At 38.8% G+C, this 24,883-nt stretch overlaps 2 protein-coding genes across 2 annotated transcripts in view; both read right to left on the bottom strand.

Annotated features, from left to right (window-relative positions):
- LOC120431867 (coatomer subunit epsilon-like) overlaps nt 1-24,883 on the bottom strand; it is a 379,780-nt gene that overhangs the window by 83,487 nt on the left and 271,410 nt on the right. The gene's annotated exons all lie outside the window — the stretch shown is intronic.
- LOC120430336 (paramyosin, long form) overlaps nt 1-24,883 on the bottom strand; it is a 40,413-nt gene that overhangs the window by 4,346 nt on the left and 11,184 nt on the right. Inside the window, exons 3-6 of the mRNA XM_039595437.2 lie at nt 19,439-19,525; nt 19,212-19,378; nt 17,432-18,431; nt 17,253-17,365 (exon numbers count right to left, since the gene is read on the bottom strand). Coding sequence (XP_039451371.1) covers nt 17,253-17,365; nt 17,432-18,431; nt 19,212-19,378; nt 19,439-19,525 — 1,367 coding nt within the window. The remainder of the gene's footprint in view (nt 1-17,252; nt 17,366-17,431; nt 18,432-19,211; nt 19,379-19,438; nt 19,526-24,883) is intronic.

Raw genomic sequence — 24,883 nt, 5'->3', positions numbered from 1 at the left:
CGTCGTTGAATTGACGTTACCGGTTCATCTGTAGACGTAAATAGTTTTTCACCAATTCACGCATTTTTGTCATCCAAAATCATTGTCAAAATGCTTGCTTACTTTGAAAAAGATATTTGAAGTTGTTTTCAGGGCTGAGCTGTAGGTTAGTCGAGGTTAGTCGTCGACTAACAAGTTCTTTAACAAAAATGTCGCCCTCCTTAAACCATTTGGCGCCCTCAGCAGGGCCCAAGAGAAACTTTGCATTTTGCAAATTTGCCAAGTTGCCGATTTGTGCTGCGCCTTCTTGAAAAAGATAAAGCGCCCCCTCAGGAAGCCCCAGGGCGCCCAAAATGCCATTTTTGCAAATTAAAAAAAAAGAGCCTAAGGGAGATCAGGGCTGAGCTGTAGGTTAGTCGAGGTTAGTCGTCGACTAACAAGTTCTTTAACAAAAATGTCGCCCTCCTTAAACCATTTGGCGCCCTCAGCAGGGCCCAAGAGAAACTTTGCATTTTGCAAATTTGCTAAGTTGCCAAGTTGCGCCGCGAAACGCTGCCGCGTTTGTTTTGAATCAACTAGCAGTGCTCTTCAACGTGTTCCGTTTTGATGATTCTTTCCTTTTTCTAGATGCTGCTACGTTGCTGTTCGCTCTGTTCACACTGTTCGTTTTATGCATCGCTAGCATACAATGACCGGTGTTATGGTATATCAGGGTCTGATCTGTGTTTGAGATATACATTTTTGTTCGCTGCGATTATTTAATTTATTGCGGCTGGAGTGGCTATTTTTGCCAAATCATTAATAAAATTACCTTTAGTAGGGGTGCAATCGGGTCAAAATGATTTTTTTATGGAATTTGCAATTTCTCAGTCTTTTCAATGAAACTTAATTATGTTTAAAGGGTAGAGTAGGATACATCTAAAAAACGTTTGCTGAAAATGTCACATTCCAAGAACAAAACCCGCGATTTTGGCAGCTTTATATATGTGGGGTACGGTTTTCACCAAAAATGATTTTTCAAAAAATCAACCTTGTAATATTTTCTTTGAAATGGATCGATTCCTTTGAAAGAGTAACACTGCTGAGTTACTTGTTTAGATCATTGCTTCGTATTAGAGCATTATTTTAGTTTCAATTTTTCAACGATTCATCAAATTCCATCATATTTTTGGAAAATGTTGGTAAACTATCTAAGATCAATCCTTCGCTTTTTCGCTATCATTTAAATTGGTTTTGTTCGTTAGAAGTAATTAGATTAGATTAGATTAGATAGATTAGATTAGATTTGTTCGTAAGAAGTAATGAGAAGTGAATCGTTTTTTGACCCATAGTCAGACAAACTGACGGTACAGTAATGTTAACTTGATAAAGTTTTAAATGTTATTTTGAGATAGAATAATGTTGATTTTAAATGAAAAATGTTTGTATGAAAATCCGAATAGGGGATTCATACTCGTACTGTTGCTAAATAACTGTTGCAGTTTGTTTGTCAAACAACATTTTATGATTAGTGCAGGGACCTAATGGAAAGGGCAAATGGATAAAATTGATGTGTCTTTCTGAAACTCACTTTTTCATTTGCTAACGTAGCTGTTATTTTTTGTGTAATCAAAAAACGAACAGCATATTCCACCCCCCCCCCCCCCCCCCCGCTCATCACTTGGCGCCCCTTGTACAAATATAGGCGCCCTACGAGGAGAAGCGCCAAGAACATTGGCGCCCTAAACCCGCCAACAGCGACTAACTAGTTCAAAATCGTACAGCTCAGCCCTGGTTGTTTTTGTAAGGATTTTCCCGGAAAAACTTGAAAATTTCCACCTCAAACTTTCCAGGTGGAAGAACCGTTTCAGGTCTAAAAACGTCTTTCACTTGAATTGACGTCGTGACGTGAATGATTTAACGTCGGACGTAAATTGCATGCAAGTCTCCATTATGGAAGTCGCAAATATAGTTTGCCATAAAAAAATCGACTTTGCCGAATAATGTGTATTTTTTTTTTATCAAATCGTCTGCAAATGTAGCTAAGTTAACATCAACAAGTAAGCAATTTTAATTTGCATTTAAAATCATATAGCAAGGGTGTCCAACCTTTGGCCATGCGGGCCGGATAGTTTTTTTTACAATGAAAATACACCAATTAACATATGTTTGGCCTGGATTCAGGGAATTTTAACAAATGTTTTACTGCAAAGCAAATCGTTCGAGAGAATATTTTCACACAATTTTAAAATACAGATCATCGGTAAATGAAACATAGTATTTTTGAAAAACAAATGCATAACTTTTACCGTCCTTGGGGTAAATTTTTATAGCTGTTTCATATACGTTTTTGCCAATAATTCGGTGCTTTTGTATTGAAAATTGATGAAATATAATAAATATATGCCTCTTAAAATTCAAAAAGCTTGTCTCAGAACTCATATCTACCGAAATGCGAAAAAAGAAAATATATATATCATTTATTTGACTTAGCCTGTGCAATGGTGCAATCAAATACATATTCAACAAAGGAACTGACTTTACTCTGAACCTATGCTTTATCATAAAAACACATAATTTATACTGAAACTTTGTGAAAATAACAAAATCATTTAGAAATCAACTGAAAATGGAGTTCGCATACCAAAAATGCTTTTTAGACAAAAAAAAACTCATTGACGGGGAAATTAATGTTGGCTCCGGTCTCACCCAGAGTTCTTTGATACTTACTAACATCAGTTTGGCATAAACCACCCCATCAGTCAAAACTTAGACTTGAATTGAAAATCGTTGGTCGATGATCCTTGTTTGAACGATTGATGCCTTGTTTGAACGATTAACGACACATTCATGGTTATGGAAAATCTAAACGCAAATTAAGCAGTCGGAATAACACCCCAATCACCCGGATCAGTTAAATTGTCATTTTTATATTTTTGGCTTTAAAAATATAAGTCACTTTCAAAAATTATTCCACAGTTTCGTCGTTTTCAAAAGCTAAGCATTTACAGAAAATGTGCGATCACTGCCATCTGGCGGAGTTTCCGCTATAAAAAACGTTAGCGGTTTACTTTTTCCGAAGACACAAACCAATCGGTTCGACGTTAATTCAAAGACGTCTTTTGCGAATTTACGTCAATTCTGGAGTTATGAGAACACACCCTAAGCCTTATTTTGTACTTTCCAAATATTATAAGAAAACAAAGGTTTTGAAAAAAACTTCATTAAATCTCATGCCCCGTGGCGTTTACGTCGTTTTGGCGGTTATGTGGTAGTAGAATCAGCTAATTGCATTGCTAGCAACAATTCCTCATACTGGAAATAATCAAAATTGTAAAAATTACGGCCGTACGAGCGATTGTTCCTCTTGCACCATATGGTCGTCTTGCCCCATCTTCCCCTATAACCCCAGACAAAAAAAAAATCAAGCTGCAAAATTATGTTTTTTTAATTTGATAAAATATTGCTTGAAAGACTTGCAATACCAATATAAATTAAAAACTTAAAAATACATTCGTTCTGAAATTTGATCCCTTGGTTGTTGTTCTTCCCCAGGATGCAACTTGCTGCCCTAACATAAATCCATCTCTCGTACAACTAATGATGCATTTGCTTCTATAAACATTCCGCTACCGACCGGTGAGGTTGACTTTTTGATGAATTTACGCGCGATAGAAAAAAAAGTGTATTCGCACCGCGCAAAAAATAGACTTTTTTCCGGCGGTTTCCTCTGTTTGCTTGACAGACAGGGACTTGAGAACACGCAGCGAAAAAAAAACACATAGAAAATAAACACCTCAAGGTAGTCGGAAACCTTGGTCCCCAAAACGATCGCGCGGCCCCAGCCCTGGTCAAGCTTTTTTTAAACATTACATCCAACCTGGTGATTTCGATGGGTTTCGATGGGATGGCAGGGGTTTGGGGTTTGTGAATTGGGAGGAAAAGGTAGGGGGGTAAATAATGTCATTCGTTGCGTTTTGTACGATGAGCGGTATGCACTAATGGGTTTTGCGGGTAGGCAAGCTCTCGGATGCAGATTATTTAATTTTAAAAGAAATGAAAATAATTCGCAAAGACAATGAATGACATAAGCACTTTTGCAGCAATGCTCACTCTGCTAAGAAGTGAAAAATGCGTTTTCGTTTGTGTGCACCGAAAGTTTCATTCAGTTGAAGTGTAAATTTTGCATATTATCAAATTATTTGAATTCACATAGTTTATTTTTAGTTTTTAGAAGCTCAATTGGAATTGAATAACCTTTTAAGTAAACTTTAATTCAAAAATTTGTTAAACATATTCCGTTTATGGATGTAATGACACAAGCTGTGAACAATACCTTTTAAGTGATAAGAGATAAAACTTGATTCTTTTTATCTATGTTTGAAATGCGCATGCGCAAACTTCAACAGAGCAAAAGGAGTTCTGGCAACTGATCCACATTCTAAAGAAAATCAACGCCAAAAACACATGCCTTAGCATGCTTACGTCATTCATATTACCATAACTGGCAAGAACGATTTTCTAAGCGATTTTTTTACTTTTTATTCCTTAATTTTTTTCTTATGAATGTTCTTCTGACTAAACCTTAAACATTTAAAAAACATCATTATGTAGATAAAGCAATTTATGAATAATTAGATCATTTTATTTAAAGATTGTCATGCTGATCTGTTGAAAACTTGCTCGACATGATTTGTTTGATGGAATGTTTTATATTTATGTTTTTTTTAAATGAAAACTGGCCTAAATCTCTGAATTTTGACCTGTTTGAAATTTCTAACAAACCAAACAGGACATTTTCGAATTAAGTTAGTTAGTTAGTTGATAATTATAAAGTGAGAAAATCGTTTTGATTAGTGATTGTTGGCTTTTGAAAATTGTCTCAGAAGTGTTTTTCTTGTATTATTTTAAAAAAAACATCGTCATGTAAAGTATTTTCTCAAGCATGACTCATGACTATTTCCCCACATTGTGTATGGCTCCAAAAAACCTGGTTGTGATTTAAAAAAATGTATCTCGGTATCCTGCCAATTAAACTGCACCAATTTTCGAAATGTACAATTTTCTGATGCATCCATTAATTTTATTCATTTCTTCAATTTAACCTTCGAACGTCCAGGGTTACACACTTAAATTTTTTGATTAAGTTCATTATAGTTCATCGTAAAACCGAAACTCGGTAAAATTGTGTTCATTTTGACAGATGGTTTACCGATCTGAATTTTACCGATATTTCAACTACCGGATGCGGTCAAAAAGAGGGTTGAAAATTAGGTTTTGATTATTTTTCCCTAAAAAATGGGTAAAAATGTTAAATTCAACAGAAACTGATGAAAATTTCACCAGTTTCTGTTGTAAATTTAATTTTTTTTTACGCAAAATCTGTCAACATTCCCAGATGTAATATTTTTTTTTAATATTAATTTTTTTATAATTACATACAAAATATGAATGTTGATTTCCAAGTAAAGGATAGTTACAATACACAGTAAAAAAAAGTTGATTTTTGGCATGTTGGAAGTTTGGTTGGTTCAATATTACCTATTCTTCGAGTAATATTACTCAAAAAATGTGTAAAAATGTGAACCTGATGAATATTCATTAGAAACTGATGAAAATTCACCAATTCCTGATGTAATGTTAATGTTACACAATTTTTTGACACAAAATATGTCACCATTTCCTGATGAATATTATCATAATTTTTTTTTCTGCGTAGTTAAAATATTTATAGACGAGTTAAATTGTAAAATTTTCAAATGTTATTATTATTAATTATGATGAGTCAAGTCCTGATAGTAAACCATAATTATTTCGAAATCATGCCAAAAATAGTGATTATTATTTTTTCATAAAAAATCAATCTTTCTTATCAAATTTTAACTTTTGGTGCACGGAAAAGTGTCATCGAGCTCAGAGAAATATGCTCTATCGTTGCTTACTAAAATCAACGATAATAAATAATTTATTATCGTTGTTTAATAAAACCAGCGACCTAAACTCAATTTTAGGGCTCAGTTGTAGTTTAATAATTTTTTTAGGCACATCGAAGTTAATTGTGTTTCGACGAATAATTTTACATAAAGAGCCTTTGATACCAAATTTCCATCTCATCACCATTAAGGCTGCAAATTATTGAAAAACACGTCTTTTTTTGGCATGTTCAAAAATGGAAGTGGTCGTACCGCCCCACCGTCACGAGATATCAAAAAATGGACATCGGATTCGTGATCAGGGCCTAAGAACAAAGTTTCACTTTCTTCGATTTCCCACTTGCCAGACCTTCTTCGATAACTAAAATCATCGTTTTGTGAAATTGAATTATCGGACGTTTGCACTTTTCTGATACTCTTACAAGATTAGTGTTTTTTTTGTACAGAATAAGTAAGCTTTCAAGAAGAAACAACAAAATGTTAAAAGTTCAGTGAAATAATAAACAAAAACAAAATCATCATGCGTTCCCTTTAAAATGATCGACCATAGGTTCATTTCATGGAGACGCATGATAATTCGATTAAGGAGACTTAAATGACTTTGTGAAAAACCCAAAACAATCATGGCGTTGCAATTTTGTTGTTGTCAATGTGTACGAAAGAAGGCAATAAAACGGAACGACAATTTATCTAACGTTACGCAGTGATATGATAATGTGTTCTCTAAAAATATAAGAATTTGATTGCACGATATATTTAGCCACATGACTTAACATTGAACGGTGGCTTGGTACCATGAATCGGTTCTATTTAGTGCGTGTGAGTAATGTCGCGCGCTATCACTCACTGTTGACATAATTAAACACACACAGCACACAATAAACCCACAAATTTTAACGAGAATCCTTGCGTAATTAGAGTGTCTAAGCCGAGAACAAGCTACAAGTACCGCCGCTTTGACCTCATTTTTGCGATGAAAATATTTTGAACACAGTTTTGCGAACGGTGAGGTGACACAAAGAATTAGGTTTCTTTTGAGTCCGATCTTTCAGATCGCATTAGTCACAACATGCTTCACTGAGGGGGTTATTTTTTCGGGCCGACGAGTTTAATTACCTAAGCCAGCAATTTCAATGCCACTTTGGACGCTGATTGAGCGTGCCATTGCTCCCAGCTTTCTTCGACGAGGGGGGTGGGGCGAGCGGGGGAAACCTATCAAATTCGATGGGACGAGGAAGTGCCGGACGGCGGGACTCTCGGGACTAAGGCCGGGCTTAAGGCGGTTGCGCGCATACCGATAGAGAGACCTTTTGCCACATAAAAATAGACTATTTTGCTCACGAAATATACGCGCCGTATAGATATTGTTGGTTCACTTGAAAATTTTGCTCTGACGTAATAGAAGCGCAGACATACACACAGGGGGGAAAAACCACTGACACTTGGAGACAAGTTCACCGCAGCATCCGATGGTTGAAGATCCGACGACGGTGACGACGTTGTATAGAGATGTAGAGAGAGAGAGGGTGGTGTTGACGCGATGCAAATTGTCCATTGCCTTTTTTAGGTATCTTCACTATTGGTTGAAGTTGTGATGTCGCACACTGACAACCGCTTAACACTAGATATTGATATGGTTGCGGGAAGGGGGTTTGGGGCAGGTTGCTTTTTTGGGGGTCATTTGGGGTAATTCACCTGGTATCGTGCAAGAACTCCGTGGTCTTGACGGCAAAGTTCTTGATCTCGCGGCGGACATTGTCGACCGAGGTATGCATGGCCTTGTACTGCTGGGAGCTCTCTTCCGAGCAGGTCTCGGCGCCACTGGAGGACTTGATGACGTAGGTGCGGACCTCGCTGGTGGCACGGTTGCTACCGGAAATTCTAGCCGACGAGGAGCTACGGACCACTTTGCTCATGGAACGCTCCTCCGAGGCACGTGACTTGTTTCGGCTCTCGTTCAGCAGAATGTTGGAGATCTGGTTGGCCGACTTGCCACGGATGGCCTTCTTGACCTCCGGCGACAGATCATCACCTTTCATCTCACTATAGTACTGGGTTCTTCTGCACAGGGCCATTCTGTCGCGGGATTCCTGCTGGTTCTGCTGGGCGTAACGTTGGCTGAGCTTTCTCTGGTAGCGATCGAGTACACTGTCCGGCGTAACGTGCTTTCTCAGTCTGGCTGCGTCGGCGGTCGCGGTCAAACTAAGGACCGAGCGTTTTATATCGGAGCGATAATCGGGCAGATAGCTTTCTGCCTTATCGACGGCCTCGGTCGACAGGAGCGCGATCTCTTCGGCCGAGTACGGTCGGAACGCGAAGTGACTCGTGTGGAATCGGTTCAGGCCGCGCTCTTCGGTGTACGGCAGGTACGGGATCCTCTCGGGTGTCCTGCCGCGTCGCTTCGCGTCTAGATAATCGATCATGGGCTGGTAGTAGTGCATCGCGTGGACATAGTTTGCGTCCCAAATCTGGGTGGGGATGAGCCTCTCGCGGCGCTCGCTTCGGTTACTCAAAGCATGCAACGGTGCCATTGAAAAGTATTTTTAAACCCAAATTCCCCTCTTTTGCGCGCAAAAATACGCAGGTCTCGCCAGAGATTCGCTAACTCTCGGTTTCTATGTTACTCGAACGGTGACCCAACTCTCCCTCTCTCTCTATCTCGTTTTGCTCGGCTCCGATTCGATGTCCTGAACTCACTCTCCCCTGATTAGAGTGTGTGTGTGAAGATGGTTTTGCTGTGAAAATTCGCGGTGAAATTAGTTCTAAGTTCGCGGGAACTCACGGTCGCGAAAACTTCGCCAGAGCCAGAGAGTTCGCAGCGCGTAGATAATCGGATGTGGCTGAACTTGAAGCAGACCGCGAATTATGTTCCGAAGCAAGTCCGATAACACGATCATTATCGGACTCTCTGTTTTCCTTTCACCAACAAACCGAGCCCGATAACATGATCATTATCGGACTCTCTGTTGCTCTTTCCCAACAAGCCCAAGCTTGTTGATTTAGGCTCACCTGGCTAGGAAGGATTTGTCTACCTAAAATCCTTCCAACTAGCTAGCTAGCATAAGTTTTAGAAATAAGCCAGCAGTCTGTAATTACCTCTTAAGCGGAGCGAACACGGCTCAAATAAAAATGCTTAAAGACCCAAACTGTCTTTAATTATAATTCGCGTTGTTACAAGTGGTGGAAACAGTTCTAAAATCAGGTGCAATTCTGAGTTTGAGTGTTGGTCTGATCCGGTGTTTTTCTAGTGTAAAGAATGAATTCCAGTTTGTTGACAGAAATTATCACGAACTGTCGTGTCAAACTGACACAAAATCGGTTGGAACGTTGTTCAAGCTAAGCCAAAGTAAGATCAATCAGATTTCTAGTTAGGTTCTCCGAGTCAATAATTAATGATGCCCTCAAAAAAAAAAAAAACATATTTACATGTTTTAAGGCTCTGGAAGGCATCATTCCCGATCAGTCATTTGGCGGCCATGTTTGTTTTAGAAAAACATTCAAATCTTGATTCAGAATGTTTCAATCTAAAAATGGTTTTCTTAATGTTGTTTGTAGACGACCTACGACCTTAAAACATCTCCTTTGAAATGTTCACGCTCAAATCGTTTGGTGGAGAAGCCTGGTACTTATCAATTTCCAGAGTTTTCTCGATATCCACTACAGTTGAAACTTTGGTTATGAATGATATAAAACCAAATAAGAGCTTGTGAACACTACCGTCGTCTAGGGTCAATCGGAAATTTTTGTTCATGAATTTGAGAACCACGTAGAAACTTATTCATGAGCATGGAGCATTTGTACTATAAAGGTAAATAAATTCATTCGTGGTTTTCAAATTCATGAACAGAACTCACGATTTTGGATTTTTTCTTATATTCCGTGTAAACATTTTAGAATCTTCTATTCCAGTTTTCAACTTTGATTTCCAAATTGTCAATAACACGACTCAATGCGAAAAAAGTATCTAATTAATTTTAGGGTCACTTATCCTTATCGCACTTTCCGAATGATTGTGTTAATTTGATCTTAGGGCGTCCAATTTCCCGGGGTTACAAATTTCCCGGGAAACGGATTTGTTTTAAAACAATTTCCCGGGAAATTTTAAATTTATTGATAAATGTTCTAATCTTGGCTCTGATAAATATTTTGCAGCAAAACTGTATAGGACAGCGATTTTAATGGTTAGAATAAGTGTGAAGAAAAAGTGTTAAATTACAAAATTACAGCTACAAGTAAATTAATATTTATTCTAAATTTACAAGCTCGAATCGTACAATAAACGAAAAATATATCTTTGGTACTTTTTGTCGAGAAGTATTTTTCTTATCAAAGTGTTTGGATAGTGAGTAAAAAAAATCCATACTCCACAATCATCAAATTTCTTTTAAACTTGCTTCTGTGACCAGTTTGAGAGAGGGGGGGAATTTGCAATAGAAATATAATACCTATGAACGAGCTTGCAAATATAATCCATGTCTGAAACATACTCTGAAGCTATCGAATTGGAAAGAATATTTCAACTTTTAAAATAATAGTCCTTTGGGTTTTTATACCCTTTCAAAAATAATTTGTTTTTATAAAATAGAACGGTTTTTTTAACACATTTTTACAGTTTTTGTTCTATTTTAAAGAGATTGTACAAACTCTCCTAAACTTTAACATTTAACAGTGAAAAGTTAAATTCAACTTTAAAAATTCTGGAAGTTTTTGCTTGTGCATTCTGAAAAGTATTTTTTGTGAGTTCCCTCATCTTTTTTCAAGTATTTTGATTATAGTCAGTCAGAAATAGTTTAGAAGATAACTATATGAACTTATCGCTTAAAATTTAAGTATTTTTTTTCATAATCATAAATATGGCCAGTTAATTTCAGTTTGATACTTATACTTATAGTTTTTTTTTTAAGTTTCTTTCACAGCCAGATTAATTTAACTATGTCTGGAACAAAGCCTTAACAATTTTGGACTATATTTTGTAGTTTATTTCACAAACTACATATTTGTATATTTTGCATGATTTTTGTTTTTTTTATCGAAACTTCAGTTTTATGACATACATTAAATCTTAAATTATGAAATTTGATTAAAATTTGTTCCAAATTTAAGGGGGCGAATGAAGTTCATGACAATCAACCAAGGGGGAACGGAACGAAAAAGGTTGAGAAACACTGACTCTACTTGATCTTTCTACAGCACTTAGTGGAAGAGCAATTCCATGTCAAATAGGGAATCGGTTGTACCCGACCCTCTCAGATTTCAATGAAACTTTGTAGACATGTTATCCTAGGCATATATAAGCCATTTTTGTGTATATGGAGCCAGTTACACTCGATAATGACATTTGAGAAGGGCATAAGTGTTTTAAATATTTTTGTATTTCGTAATTTAAATATTGCTATATCTCGAAGCCGTTGCATCGTATCAAAAAGTGGTCAAAAACAAACTTGTAGGAAATTTGACGGGCTTTCCGAAAAAAATACACTGAAAGAAAAAAACACTCCACTTTTATGAGATTTTTTGATTTTAAAGTTTAAAAGTCAAATTTGAAGGTGAGCCCACGATTTTTTTTCGTTCAAATTTTTTTGTGAAAATAGCCTAAGATGTTACAAAAAGACTCACGAAAAATGCAGGATGGAGCAACTCACCTAAAAAAATACAAAAATCATTTACTGAAACTGTTTTTTTGAAAAGTGCTCTAAACGTCAAAATTTTCAAAATCCGAGTACAGGAATCGATTCTCCAGACAATTTTACATAAAAATCTCCATATTGACCATTGTCCTTAGTCCAATCCTTGTGAAGTTACAGCGGTTTTAAAAATAAAAATGTTGAAAAAATAGGTTTTTTGATGGTTTTTGCCAATTTCTATATGACAGACTTGATTTTTCAGTCTCGAAAATATTTTTACCGGAAAGCTCGTCCAATTTCCCATAAGTTTGTCTTTGACCACATTTCAATTGGATGTATGGGCTTACAGATATAAGCTAATAACATTGCTCATAACTGAAAACATAATATTTTTTCAGTGTAGTATAGTAACCTGGATAGTAAATTAGCTTATATCTGTAAGCCCATACATCCAATTGAAATGTGGTCAAAGACAAACTTATGGGAAATTGGACGAGCTTTCCGGTAAAAATATTTTCGAGACTGAAAAATCAAGTCTGTCATATAGAAATTGCCAAAAACCATCAAAAAACCTATTTTTTCAACATTTTTATTTTTAAAACCGCTGTAACTTCACAAGGATTGGACTAAGGACAATGGTCAATATGGAGACTTTTATGTAAAATTGTCTGGAGAATCGATTCCCGTACTCGGATTTTGAAAATTTTGACGTTTAGAGCACTTTTCAAAAAACAGTTTCAGTAAATGATTTTTGTATTTTTTTTAGGTGAGTTGCTCCATCCTGCATTTTTCGTGAGTCTTTTTGTAACATCTTAGGCTATTTTCACAAAAATTTTGAACGAAAAAAAATCGTGGGCTCACCTTCAAATTTGACTTTTAAACTTTAAAATCAAAAAATCTCATAAAAGTGGAGTGTTTTTTTCTTTCAGTGTATTTTTTTCGAAAGCCCGTCAAATTTCCTACAAGTTTGTCTTTGACCACTTTTTGATACGATGCAACGGCTTCGAGATATAGCAATATTTAAATTACGAAATACAAAAATATTTAAAACACTTACGCCCTTCTCAAATGTCATTATCGAGTGTAACTGGCTCCATATACACAAAAATGGCTTATATATGCCTAGGATAACATGTCTACAAAGTTTCATTGAAATCGGAGAGGGTCGAGAAAAAAGTACCTAAAAAAATTACTGTTTTGGGCTGGAATTGCTCGAAAATAGTTTTAAAAAGTACTGATTCGAACAACATTATTTTTAAATTTATATGTTTCAATGTTATGTTTGGTGTGGCCTTGTTTTGCATAGAAATAAGTTGAAAATATCAAAGATTCTATTTTATCCAAATTCTCTTTTAAGTATGCTTACAAAAGCTGCAATTTTGTGTACACAAAATATAAAAAAAAAAACAAACTGCATTGCCTATACATGAAAAATCGGAACTATCCACTTTTGTCAATATCGAGATCTTACTCCTAGTGGTAGAAGATGTTCCAATGCATCTTCTGAACCTCCAATTTAATGTTCAAATAATGTTTAGATTTGATAGCCGACGCGTAAAATCAAATGAATAATATCTCAACTCTAATCGACCCTTCAATTTAACATATGTGGGGTATTAATTGTAAAAACGCAGTGATTGTTGTTGTTTACTCATAAATATGAAAATAAACAAACCCTTGAACAACTTTTATTGAGTTTTGAAATGAAAAGCACGACTCTAAGCTTGAAACTTTTTTAAGGTTTTGCCTTCCTCACTGAGGTAAGGCTATAGTCCTGCTCTGAAAATGAACTTTTTATTAAAAGCTCCTAGACCCACCTTCATGTGTACATATCGACTCAGAATCGAAAACTGAACAAATGTCTGTGTGTGTGTATGTGTGTGTGTATGTGTGTGTGTATGTGTGTGTATGTATGTATGTGACCAAAATTCTCACTGAGTTTTCTCAGCACTGGCTGAACCGATTTTGATCGAACCAGTTGCATTCGACTTGGTTTAGGGTCCCATACATCGCTATTGAATTGTTTGAAGTTTCGATAAGTAGTTCAAAAGTTATATATAAAAATGTGTTTTCACAAATATCCGGATCTCAATTATATGCATGTAATCGATGTCCGGATCCATCATCCGACCCATCGTTGGTTAGGTAATTGAAAGGCCTTTCCAACGAGTCCAAAACATTGAAGATCTGGCAACCCTGTCTCGAGTTATGACCACTTAAGTGATATTTATGTACTTTTTTGAAGCCGGATCTCACTTAAATGTATGTAAACTGTGTTCGGATCCATCATTCGACCCATCGTTGGTTAGGAAATTGAAAGGCCTTTCCAAAGAGTCTAAAACATTGAAGATCTGGCAACCCTGCCTCGAGTTATGACCACTTAAGTGATATTTATGTACTTTTTTGAAGCCGGATCTCACTTAAATGTATGTAAACTATGTCCGGATCCATCATCCGACCCATCGTTGGTTAGGTAATTGAAAGGCCTTTCCAATGAGTCAAAATTATTGAAGATCTGGCAACCCTGCCTTGAGTTATGACCACTTAAGTGATATTTATGTACTTTTTTGAAGCCGGATCTCACAGAAATGTATGTAAACTATGTCCGGATCCATCATCCGACCCATAGTTGATTAGGTAATTAAAAGGCCTTTCCAATGAGTCCAAAACATTGAAGATCTGGCAACCCTGTCTTGAGTTATGACGACTTAAGTGATATTTATGTACTTTTTTGAAGCCGGATCTCACTTAAATGTATGTAAACTATGTCCGGATCCATCATCCGACCCATCGTTGGTTAGGCAATTGAAAGGCCTTTCCAAAGAGTCCAAAACATTGAAGATCTGGCAACCCTGTCTCGAGTTATGACCACTTAAGTGATATTTATGTACTTTTTTGAAGCCGGATCTCACTTAAATGTATGTAAACTATGTCCGGATCCATCATCCAACCCATCGTTGGTTAAGCAATCGAAAGAACTTTCTAACAAGTCCAAAACATTGAAGAACTGACAACCCTGTATCGAGTTATTACCACATAAGTTATATCTGTGTTTTTTTTTCTGGATCTATAAAAAAAGCTGAAATGTGTGTCCAAACCACTCATATTACCCATTTTTGGTAAAAAGTGAGGAAGGCATCAACCACATTGGTGGATTAGGTTAGTTTTTGTTAAAAAATCTAGTTTGTTCTCGAAGAATATCGCATTAGAAAATGCATTGGTAGAGAGCCAGTCGTTGCCAAAAAACATTCGCTAATTGTTCACTGTTAGCGCACTTATTATATAATGACCCAACTATGGCAATCGTTCTGTTGATGTAACAGCCAAAAATGCACTTAATTTTCGAGGTATAATTTTAGTATGCTCCGCTTTAATTTTTTTTCGCGGTTTCCACTTCCTCGTCCCAACGTTAGAAATTAATACGATGATCCAGCGGCGCACTTTTCAGTTGATTTCCTCAATTTGTTTACTGTTGTAAAGACAGAGCGCACTGCACTTCACCTTGATCGATCGAAAACTAATTTGGGTCAATCGAGATTACATCGATCGTGGGTGGAATCGTGCTTTTCCCACTGCTTCTCGTTAGTGGTGGTAGGAAAACCCGACACGCCATTACCGGGAAACCACCTGATTGTTTACAGCTTACTTTCACTTTTACGTCCAAGTTGGACTACATTTGCTGGGATGTGTGCATTGGTGTAGTCAATTGTAGCATAATTTATGGGATGCGCCTTTACACGATCGATTGCGGTTGTAAACACACGGTTTGCGCGTCTGCCGCAGGCGACGGGAAAGCAGCGTCACTGCCAAAAACGTTTTCGGGGTGCTATTTTTGGGTTTCCTATAGAATAGTGCTAAACGTACTGTTGCAGTGTTGGAATTGGTGAACTTTTGTTTCGGGAAATTTAATTTGAGTTTATTTGGCGCATTTTACTTCTGGCATTTAAAACAAAATGTAGGGCAGTTATGCATTAATTGGACGTAAATTATGCATGAAATATAACTATTAACAGCTGTTTGTTTGGAATTTGAATAATCTTTTCAAAAATATGCAATAATAATAGGTTTAGTTAGAAGTTAAAGCATACTCGTTATTCGGATTTTTTTAAATAATACACTTTATATATGAAATGCTTTCAAATCCTCACAAAATGGCGTCCTCAACTCGATTAATTGAAAAAAGTGCACGATTACGACGATTTAATCATTAATTTATAAAATAATTGCCGTCCATACCACTACTTTTTAACAAACAAGAACATGTTTGTGCCACACATTTAATTTTTTTTTCTTTCTTTGAGATGTTAACAACACTGGATATCCTCTAAAAAACTTAATTTTAACCAAAAAAAAACGTTATTTAATTCCCCTTTAGGTGGTTGGTGGCCTGCCTCACATTCACTTAGTAAAAACATTCAGTCAGAATTGCATCATTCCCCCTCAACACATATAACAAATTAAGCTTCAATATTAATTTCTTTTGTTCATCGGCAAGGTCTTTGATAACCTATCCAACGATAGTTCGCACAATCCGGCCTCTGATAAATGGTAAATAAACAGATAAGTGCTCTTAACTTTTGATAGGGTTGTCAGATCTTAAATCTTTTGGACGCGTTGGAATGGTATTTTGATTACTAATCCAACTAATCCAATGGGTCGCAATACAGATCTGGAAAACGTTTTATCATTACATCTGAGAACCGGTCTCTGATAACTGTTAAATTAACACTTAGTTGCTTATAAATTTTGAGAGGGTTGTCAGATCTTCAATGTTTCGGACTCGTTAGAAGTGTCTTTTAAATACCTTTTCAATAATGTATAACATGACGAGTTTTCTTACAAAACCACCCTTTTTACAATTTTCCGGACTTTAGTCTAAATTTTTTTTAGCATAACTTTTGAAGTACTAAACATCATGATTTATAGATAGCGACTTATACTAGCTCAAGACGGGTGTAATTGTCTGTTTTTTTTGTAGAATTATCAGTAAATTTGATATGTTTCATGATTGTGAGAGGCACAATAACATTCCATATTTATTAAAAAGGCCATTTTCAGGAGGAGGAAACCACAACAACAACATATTCATGCAGTGTTTTGCTGATTCCGAAGAAATCTGTATTAACTGAAAAGTTAATACCCTTAAAATGAAGTACTTTGTTGAAAAAGAACAACTTTTGCGGGTGAAACATCAAAAGAATGGCCTGAACAAGTCCCTAACTAAAGTAGGGTTAAAAAAATGCATTATGGAAACTTAGACCAATGCGCAGAAGTGGTCTAAGTTTGTGGTTGTTCCGAACATGTAGAGTGGAGGACGTATTAAACTACGACAGTCTGCATATATTTCAAGTAAAACAATGTAAATTGGCCAAAACCGAAGTGCAAACAAACAGTCTGTCCTGATTACGTCAGTGGATGTTTACATTAGAAACGAGCAGGACAGACTCTTTGTTTACACTTTGGCTTTTGACCATTTACATTGTTTTGCTTGATTTTGCTTTGTGAGTTTGCCGCAAACAAGTTTGCGAGTTTGGCAAACTGTCAAAAACAAAAAAAGTGCGCGTTTGTTTGCCATAGTTTGATAGGTCCTCAACTGAATATTATGGAAAAATTACATTTTAGAGAAATGTGTGGTTAGTCCACGTAGTTTCCAATCGTCCGTTGTCTCCGTTGTCTAATGTGGCCAATCGACTCAAAAATTTAGCGAAATCCAAAAATTAAAGCTCTCAACACTTACCGAATGATCTCAATTTCTTCCTCCTTCTCCAGCAGACGACGCTCGGTATCGTGACGGAACTGTCCGTACTCGGCGGACAAAGCCTGGGCGCGCTTCTCCTCGGCCTTGCGTCCCTGAAAGCGAGCAAAAAAAAAGTTTAATCAGAGCGAGTTGGATAATAATGAGGTGAAGTAACGTACAGACTCGGCCTCCTTGTAGGCGGCGGTCAGCTCTTCACGTTCGTTCTCCAGACGACGCAGCTCAACTTCATAGTCATGAAGACGACGTGTCAGGTCGGTGATGGCGGCCCGGGACTCGTGCAGCTCCTTCTGCATCTTGTTGTTGTCGCGCGTCAGCTGATCCTTCTGCTCGCGGGTCGCATCCAGTTCGTGGCTCAGACGCTGGTAGTCCTGGGTCTTTTGTCTCAGATCGCGCTGCGACTGGTCGTACAGGGTGATGGTTTCCTCCAGACGGGTCTTGATTTCGATGTTGGTTTTTTCGAGAATTTCGATACGTTTGCTGTACTCGCGAATGCCGTTGTTGGCCTTCTCCAAGTCGATGATGAGGATTTCGATTTCGTTGGACATGCGGCTTTTTTCCTTCTCGAGCTTGCTCAGTCGCAGCTGCAGGGACTCGATGTGCTCCTCCGATTCCTGGATGCGAATGGTGTACTTGCGGCGAATTTCCTCGACCTCTTCGGTGCGGGCATGGACTTCGGCCTCGTACTTGGACTTGAAGGTTCCGGCTTCGCCGTTGGCCTTAATCAGTTGACGTTCCAGATCCAGACGAGCCTCGGACTCTTCCTCGAGCTGCAGGCGCACCGATTCCAGCTCGGTCTCGACCTGGTGCAGGTTGGACTCCAGGATGGATCGGCGACGATCCTCCTCTTCCAGGCGACGTCTGGCATCCTCAAACTGAGAGTTGAGCTGGGACTTGGCGAAGCTGATGCTTTCGATGTTGATCTTCAGATCCTGCACGTTCTTGACCAGGTCGATGTTCTCCTGCGACAGACGCGTCTTGTGGGAGGTGATATCGACGATGGTGCGGTTCAGCTCCTCGATGCGAATGTTCAGCTCAGTCACGTGCACTTCAAGCTTTTCGATGGTCTTAATACTGACGGACTTATCCTTGGACACGCTCTCGATCTGAGACAGCAGTTCGTAGATCTCGGCCTGCAGCTTGGACTTTTCCTTTTCAACCCTGTAGAGTGAAAGCAGAACGGTTTAATGGCTTGAATATAGATATAATAACGAGATGCACTAGCAAGTGTGAATCATCAGCCCGTCGTCGTCGGTTTTGGAATGGCACTCGTCGTAACAACGAGTCGAGGGCGTTTTCCTGAGAGGTAAATATTGCTATCAACGGCTACAAGACATATTAGGCCACGACGTGCCATGCCGCGTGTGAGCCATTTGCTAATTTTAGCCCAAATATTCCATTTTTCACTGAAACTCACTGGTACTGTGTGTTTACACGAATGCTTCAGGCGCGATTGCGATTGTGGTGATGGTCATCGTCATCATCATTCTCACACCGCCATCATCGTTGATTTTTATTCAGATGTGAGTGCGAAAAAGCACAAAACGGGAGAATATCTCGAATGTTTACGAGTTTCGGGATGAAAAATGGACGAGGGAAAATCTTTGCCCGCGCGCGATGATCAATTGGAATGCGTGAAAAGCCAAGAAGCGTGACGTGTGCAGAGATTCGAAAATGATCATTTTTGATGCATTGCCGGTGTGTCGCCGCTTGGACAGATCCAGCTAATTTAGAGCGCAGCATTTTGGGCCAACAAATGACAGTTTATTCGTTGGAAGTCGCTCAAAAATGTGTCCCACGCCCACGCCTGACGTGTTTTAGGTGAAACATTTGCCACACGCGTAGGTGTTACATTGCATGCCGAGTTGCACCCCGAAACGAGGTCGAGACTTGACTATGATTCACACTCCTACGCACCATCTTGAAAAAGGGTCCTCCTACCTCTGTTTTACTTTGGTCAATGATTCGATTTGCTCGTTGAAATCGCTCACGATTTCCTGGTGCTTCTTCTTCAGGATGTGTGCGGTTTCCTCCGACTCTAGGTGCACATCCTCGAGCAGCTTGCGCAGTTTGTTCAGTTCGGCGTCCCGTTTGCGGTTGATTTCCAGCTACAATGGAAGGGGATAACAATGTGAATTGTGCAGATAAGTTTGATGCGGGTGCTTTACCACACTTTCGGCACCACCTTCAGCCTCCTCGAGGCGCTCTGACATCTGGATGACCTGCACACTGAGGTCGGCCTTCTCGCGCTCGATCTGTGGGAATGGGTTGTAAAATGTTAGACATATTTCAATTTAGTTGTGCCATATTTGGCAATACACTCTCGGTCATGGAAATATATTTTTTTAATCAAAAATCTAAACAGCAGAAAAATAACACCGAATATTATATTTGGTAAAAGCTTTGTAAAATTGTTCAAGTGATCTACAATTGTTTCACAGCTCAAAAACTTACGATGATGCAAGATATAATGGCGTTATATGTTCATAATATCATAAGATACTTTTCTACAAGAAAGGACTTATCATTTTTCAAATGTTTTATATCAAACATATATGGAGTAGGTCAAGTTCAAGGTCACGAAATTTTAGAAGAAAAAAATCAACAATAATACACATTTTTACTGGTAGTTTCAAAATTTTGTCAATTTTTAAATTGATTTAAATTGTCAGATTTTAAAGGAAACTAGAACCAAAATTTAAAAAAAAGAAAATTGTGCAATAAACATTTAACATTCTGGGTTTGATCGAAGAATTGTTATAACATTGGATTTATTATAAAATTGATAGATTTAGGGTTTTTGCTCAACATTTATTTTCCCTTAAAGAGCACTCAGCTAGCAAAATCTAAACGTAGAAACATGTACCCTCCCTGTAAAGGCTTTTGAATTGATCTCAGTTGAAAGGTTCTCCAAATCTCTGAATTGCAAATGTAACATCCTGGAGCAGAACTGTTAAATTCTAATAAACACGAATTGAAAATTGAAATTATAAAATTGAAGCTGTTCATAGAGAATTTGCAGTAAAACTAAAAGACACGCGTCGCCACCTATGAGCAAATAGCGTAAACCTATGATTTTTTGAAAAATCGTGTTTTTTCCTTCAGATTTAACACTTTTACAAAACTTATGCCGGATTCGGATGAGAAAAATTATTTCCAACAGTTTGGTGCATAACTTTCCAATATTTGTTTGATTTTACTATGAGAAAATTGTAAATTTAGTAAAAGATAGTAATTTGAACTATTTGGCAAGAAAGTCTGTCAAAAATCAATAAAAATTGTTGAATATACGTTAACACATTTGTTATCAACTATATAACTATTTATTTCATTGATATATATCGGGAAACTCATTTTTTCGTGTTCCAAAACATGTTTTTTAAAGAAAAAGTTCACAAATTTTTGCGCGCCCAAAAATTGATGTTCATTATTTTAAAGCAAAAAATTTTTCTCGTCTTTTGCAACCAGTTTCATGAAGATTGATACAGGGAACCATGAGAAATAATCGATTTTGTTCTTTAATCGGCAGAAAGGCACACGATTTTAGGCAAGTAACCTCATTTTGGCGCCACCTACATTTAAAACGCAGTCGCGCTGCAAAACCTCAATAGCTTCAAAGAAAATGAAAAAAACATCAAAGTGAAAAAAAAAGTCCCAACCCGTTTAATTTCAAATCAAATAATTTTCCCCTAGACTTTTCCGCAAATTTTTACCACCGTTTACGCCCACGCTCTCGCAAATCCGCGATGATTTTTCCGGTGCAGGTGAGAGAAATTATTATTACTTCTCTCGGTTAGAGTTTTGCCAGTGGACTATTTTTGGATCTAGCTGGTTGTATATCGCTGGATTTCGGGGCTGGGTATAAATGTTTTCGTACGTGGATAATTGCAACCAAGTGCCGGCCATTAATTGCACTTGTTTGTAAGGGGATCAAAAATGCCGATCTGTTTGTTGCAGCTAGTGTTGGTGCACTTTGCACAACGAGCTCACGCGTTGCCAGCGATATTGAAGGTGCTTACAGAAAATCAGTATGTAGATCAATATAAAGATAGTTTCAATAAATTCAAACTAAACCAAAACTTTACAAAGATGGCATAGAGCACGTAAAATGATAGTTGGTATCATGTGGCACCATTCATAAACCTTTAAGCAGTATCACATTTTAAAATTATCTAGGTTACACATCTACAACGAGTGAGATCAAGAAGAGTCTTGTTTGAAAATGGGGATAAAATACGAGTCGAAAAAACAAGACAACATTTCTCAAAGTGAGCCTGTTTGACGAATTCATTTATTTTTAGGTCATGTTTCATAAGTCAGGACTGTGACACCACAACCAGAAACTTCGTCCCACTGGTCGCCGTCGTCCGTCGCCGTAACGCAACCCAAACACGTATAAACTCATTCAGTGAATGATGGCACGTTAAAAATAGGCCCCTCTTTTTTCAAAATAATATTATTTTTTCACACTCAAAAAGTCGATGGCAACCACTTCGAGGGGTGCCTTTGGTCGGTTAAGAGATCGTCATAATAATCAGCGCACGAGGAAAAACCAGACAAGAATTACACCGTAAATCAGCAGGAACCTCTGCTTTGGCGGTCTAGGATGTATTGCGGAAAATTTGCTCCTCCTCGTGGTGTGGCGGAAACGTGATTCAAGGAAATTTTAATAGCGGCCCCAGTCTGATTCATCCGTCCAAACGGGTGGCAAGGGTAAAAATTGTGCCGAAACGTGGCAAAAACATTCGCATATGGTGGCCATTCCACTTCCCTCGTACACGCATCTGACTAATGTCGGGGCCCATGGGGACATTCCGCCCACCTACGCACACCAGGGGGACCACGGGGTTGGATTCTGGCGTGAATTTCACTCTGCACGCGACACTTTTCTTCGTGCTTATTGTGATGCTAGCGGTTTGGTGATAATATTCACAATTTGACGAAAATTTAATCAATTGTCGTTATCCCTAATGATTGCAGAGCAAGGTGTTACAAAATTGCTTATGCTTATGGTTGTAAATGGATTTGGTTGGCCGTCTATGTCATATGTGTTTTGACGTTCTTTTCGAATACTTTGTCATCTGTGGCGAATCGAGACACATGCGGTGAATTGGGAGAGCAGTTTTATCAATGTTGCAGCATGATATTTTGATACATTGTTTTTATTCAGAGTAACAAAATGTGTACTAGGGTGTAACAAAATGGTTCACGGCCTCTAGGTGTACTGAGCCCGAATCCCACATATGAGCTTGATTGTTTGCAATAGGACCTGGAACTTTGACTTAAATGTGATACAACCCGTAAAAGTCCGACTTTTGGTTTTTTGCCAAGTTTTGGATACTTTAACTTTTCGTTCACTCTTTCCTGGCAGCATTTGCTGCTACTGCAGAAAAAAATGAGGTTGGCGTCGCGACGCTTATGCAACTAAGCAAGCTGATGATTGTCAGAAGAGCTTGAAGAAAAATTTGAAGTTTTCAGCGACGGTGTTTTTAATTATGTAACATCATTGTTGCAGTTTACGTCTGACAGCCGGAGACAGCGGTTGTTTTTTCTGCTGTTTTCGTGGCGCGGCACAGTGCTTACGGATGGAGGTGGAAGAATCCTCCGACGGGGACGAGTTTCGTTCCGTAAATGGAACGGGGAAGCGGAGAAAGACCAGCAACGGAGCCGTTGTCGGGGATGGCTCAGAGGAGAATCTTCTCAACAACAACAAGTTCAGTCCGCTGGCGGGGAACAACAACAACAACAACAATAACAATGGTATCCCAGCCGGGAAAGGAAGCGTCCCACCGGTTCCAGTGGTTCCAGTGGCCAAGAAACCACCACCTCTGGTGGTAAAGAATACGAGCTACGCCAAGCTGAGGACTGTAATGTCGCCGTGCACAACCAAGCCAAGTTACAAGCTAACACCGTTTGGGATCAAATTGCTGTGTTCCTCCGAGGAGCGTTTTGAGACCGCGCGGGCCCACTTGATTGCGAACAAAGTGGAGTTCTACTCCCACGAGAAACGAAGCGAGCGGCAACTCCGCGTCGTCGTCCGAGGACTTCCGTCGGCTTCACCTGAATTCGTCAAGAAGACCCTCAAGGAATCGCAAAACCTGGATGCTGTGGAGGTGCACGCCATCAAGAGAAAGGGAGAGTTCGCCTCGTCAGAGGAAACCCCGTACATTGTTACGTTCCCCAAGGGGTACACCAGCCTCAAGCAGCTGAGTGAAATCAAGCGCTTGAGAAGATTTCACATCCGGTGGGAGGCCTACCGGAACAAGCGACCGAACGTGACCCAGTGCAGGAACTGCTTGCAGCTGGGTCATGGAACCAGGAACTGTCACCTCAAGGGGAGGTGCAACAACTGTGGGGGTCCCCACAAGACGGACGAGTGCGAAGTCCAGGAAGACCAGCCAAAGCGGTGTGCCAACTGCTCTGGTGCCCACGAAGCTACGGACCGCAGCTGCCCCAAGCGTGCGGATTTCATCCAGCGGCGACAGCAGGCGTCGAAACCAAAACCGCCGGCGAGGAAGGCGGAGAAGCAGAGTCCAGCAGTTCCGGTGTTCACGCCGGCGGAGTTCCCTCCGCTGCCGGGCGCAGTTCCGGACGGAAAATTGAATGATCGCCCTCGACCCGCAGGAAGCAGCCAAGGAATCAGTGGCTCCCGAGACGGTGAAGCCACGAAGGAGGAAGCTGGGGAGGTGCTCTACAGTTCGGCTGAACTGTGGGGCATTTTCTCCGAGTACATCGGCAGGTTCAAGACCTGCAAGACCCGCTTGGACCAAGTAACCCTCGTCAGTTACATGATCTCCAAATATGGAGTTTAAGGAGTTGTTTTTTTGTTATATATTAGTTATTTAACGATCCTCGGTCCCAACCTGGTCACAGCACCTAAAAGGACCTAATAAAAATAAGTTATGAATAAAAAAAAAAAAAACATCATTGTTGCTAGTGGTCGAATCTTTTCGCACTCTTCAGCAAAGTTGTTCCCGGGGACAAAAACTATCAGCCTATGAGGTTTAAAAAACATCGTTGAGTGGCTCAAAACTGGCAAAAGCGTCAGGTCTTGTCGCAACCGATCAACCTCGTATTTGGGATTCAGGCACGAGCACCTACACAGCAAAAAAATCCGATGGTAAAATCGCATGCAAAAGCATGCACATCACCTTCGTCATAAAAGACACTAAATATTACACACTGCATGTAAAATTTTTGTAAACAAAAAAAAAGTTGCAACCGACGGGAATCAAACCCAGCACCAACAGTACGGACTGGCGCCTTAGCCCGCTCGGCCATTAGACCCAAATAAACGCATCTATGAGCTTGACATTTCGGTCATGTAGGTTTCCCATACTGGCGGGCTACATATTTCAGGGTGTAATATTACATAGAATTTCATAAAACAATGCAAAATTTATTTTACACCCAGGCCTTTTACACGCAGCAGGATTACTACTTTTTTTTGTGAATACAAAGAGACGAGTTGTTCCTTTTAATTCCGCTATATATTTTTAATATCTTGACAGATACGTATTTCGTCTACTACTTGCAGACTTCATCAGTGTTCTGTTCTCGACTGAAGGTTCATCGCTGGTGTATCCGTATTTGTAGTTACTGTAGGTTCTACC

The sequence above is a fragment of the Culex pipiens genome, chromosome 3 (assembly GCF_016801865.2).
Source record: "Culex pipiens pallens isolate TS chromosome 3, TS_CPP_V2, whole genome shotgun sequence".
Classification (NCBI taxonomy): domain Eukaryota; kingdom Metazoa; phylum Arthropoda; class Insecta; order Diptera; family Culicidae; genus Culex; species Culex pipiens.
Note: the sequence above shows the minus strand (reverse complement) of the source record. Positions and strands in the feature narration are given on the sequence as shown.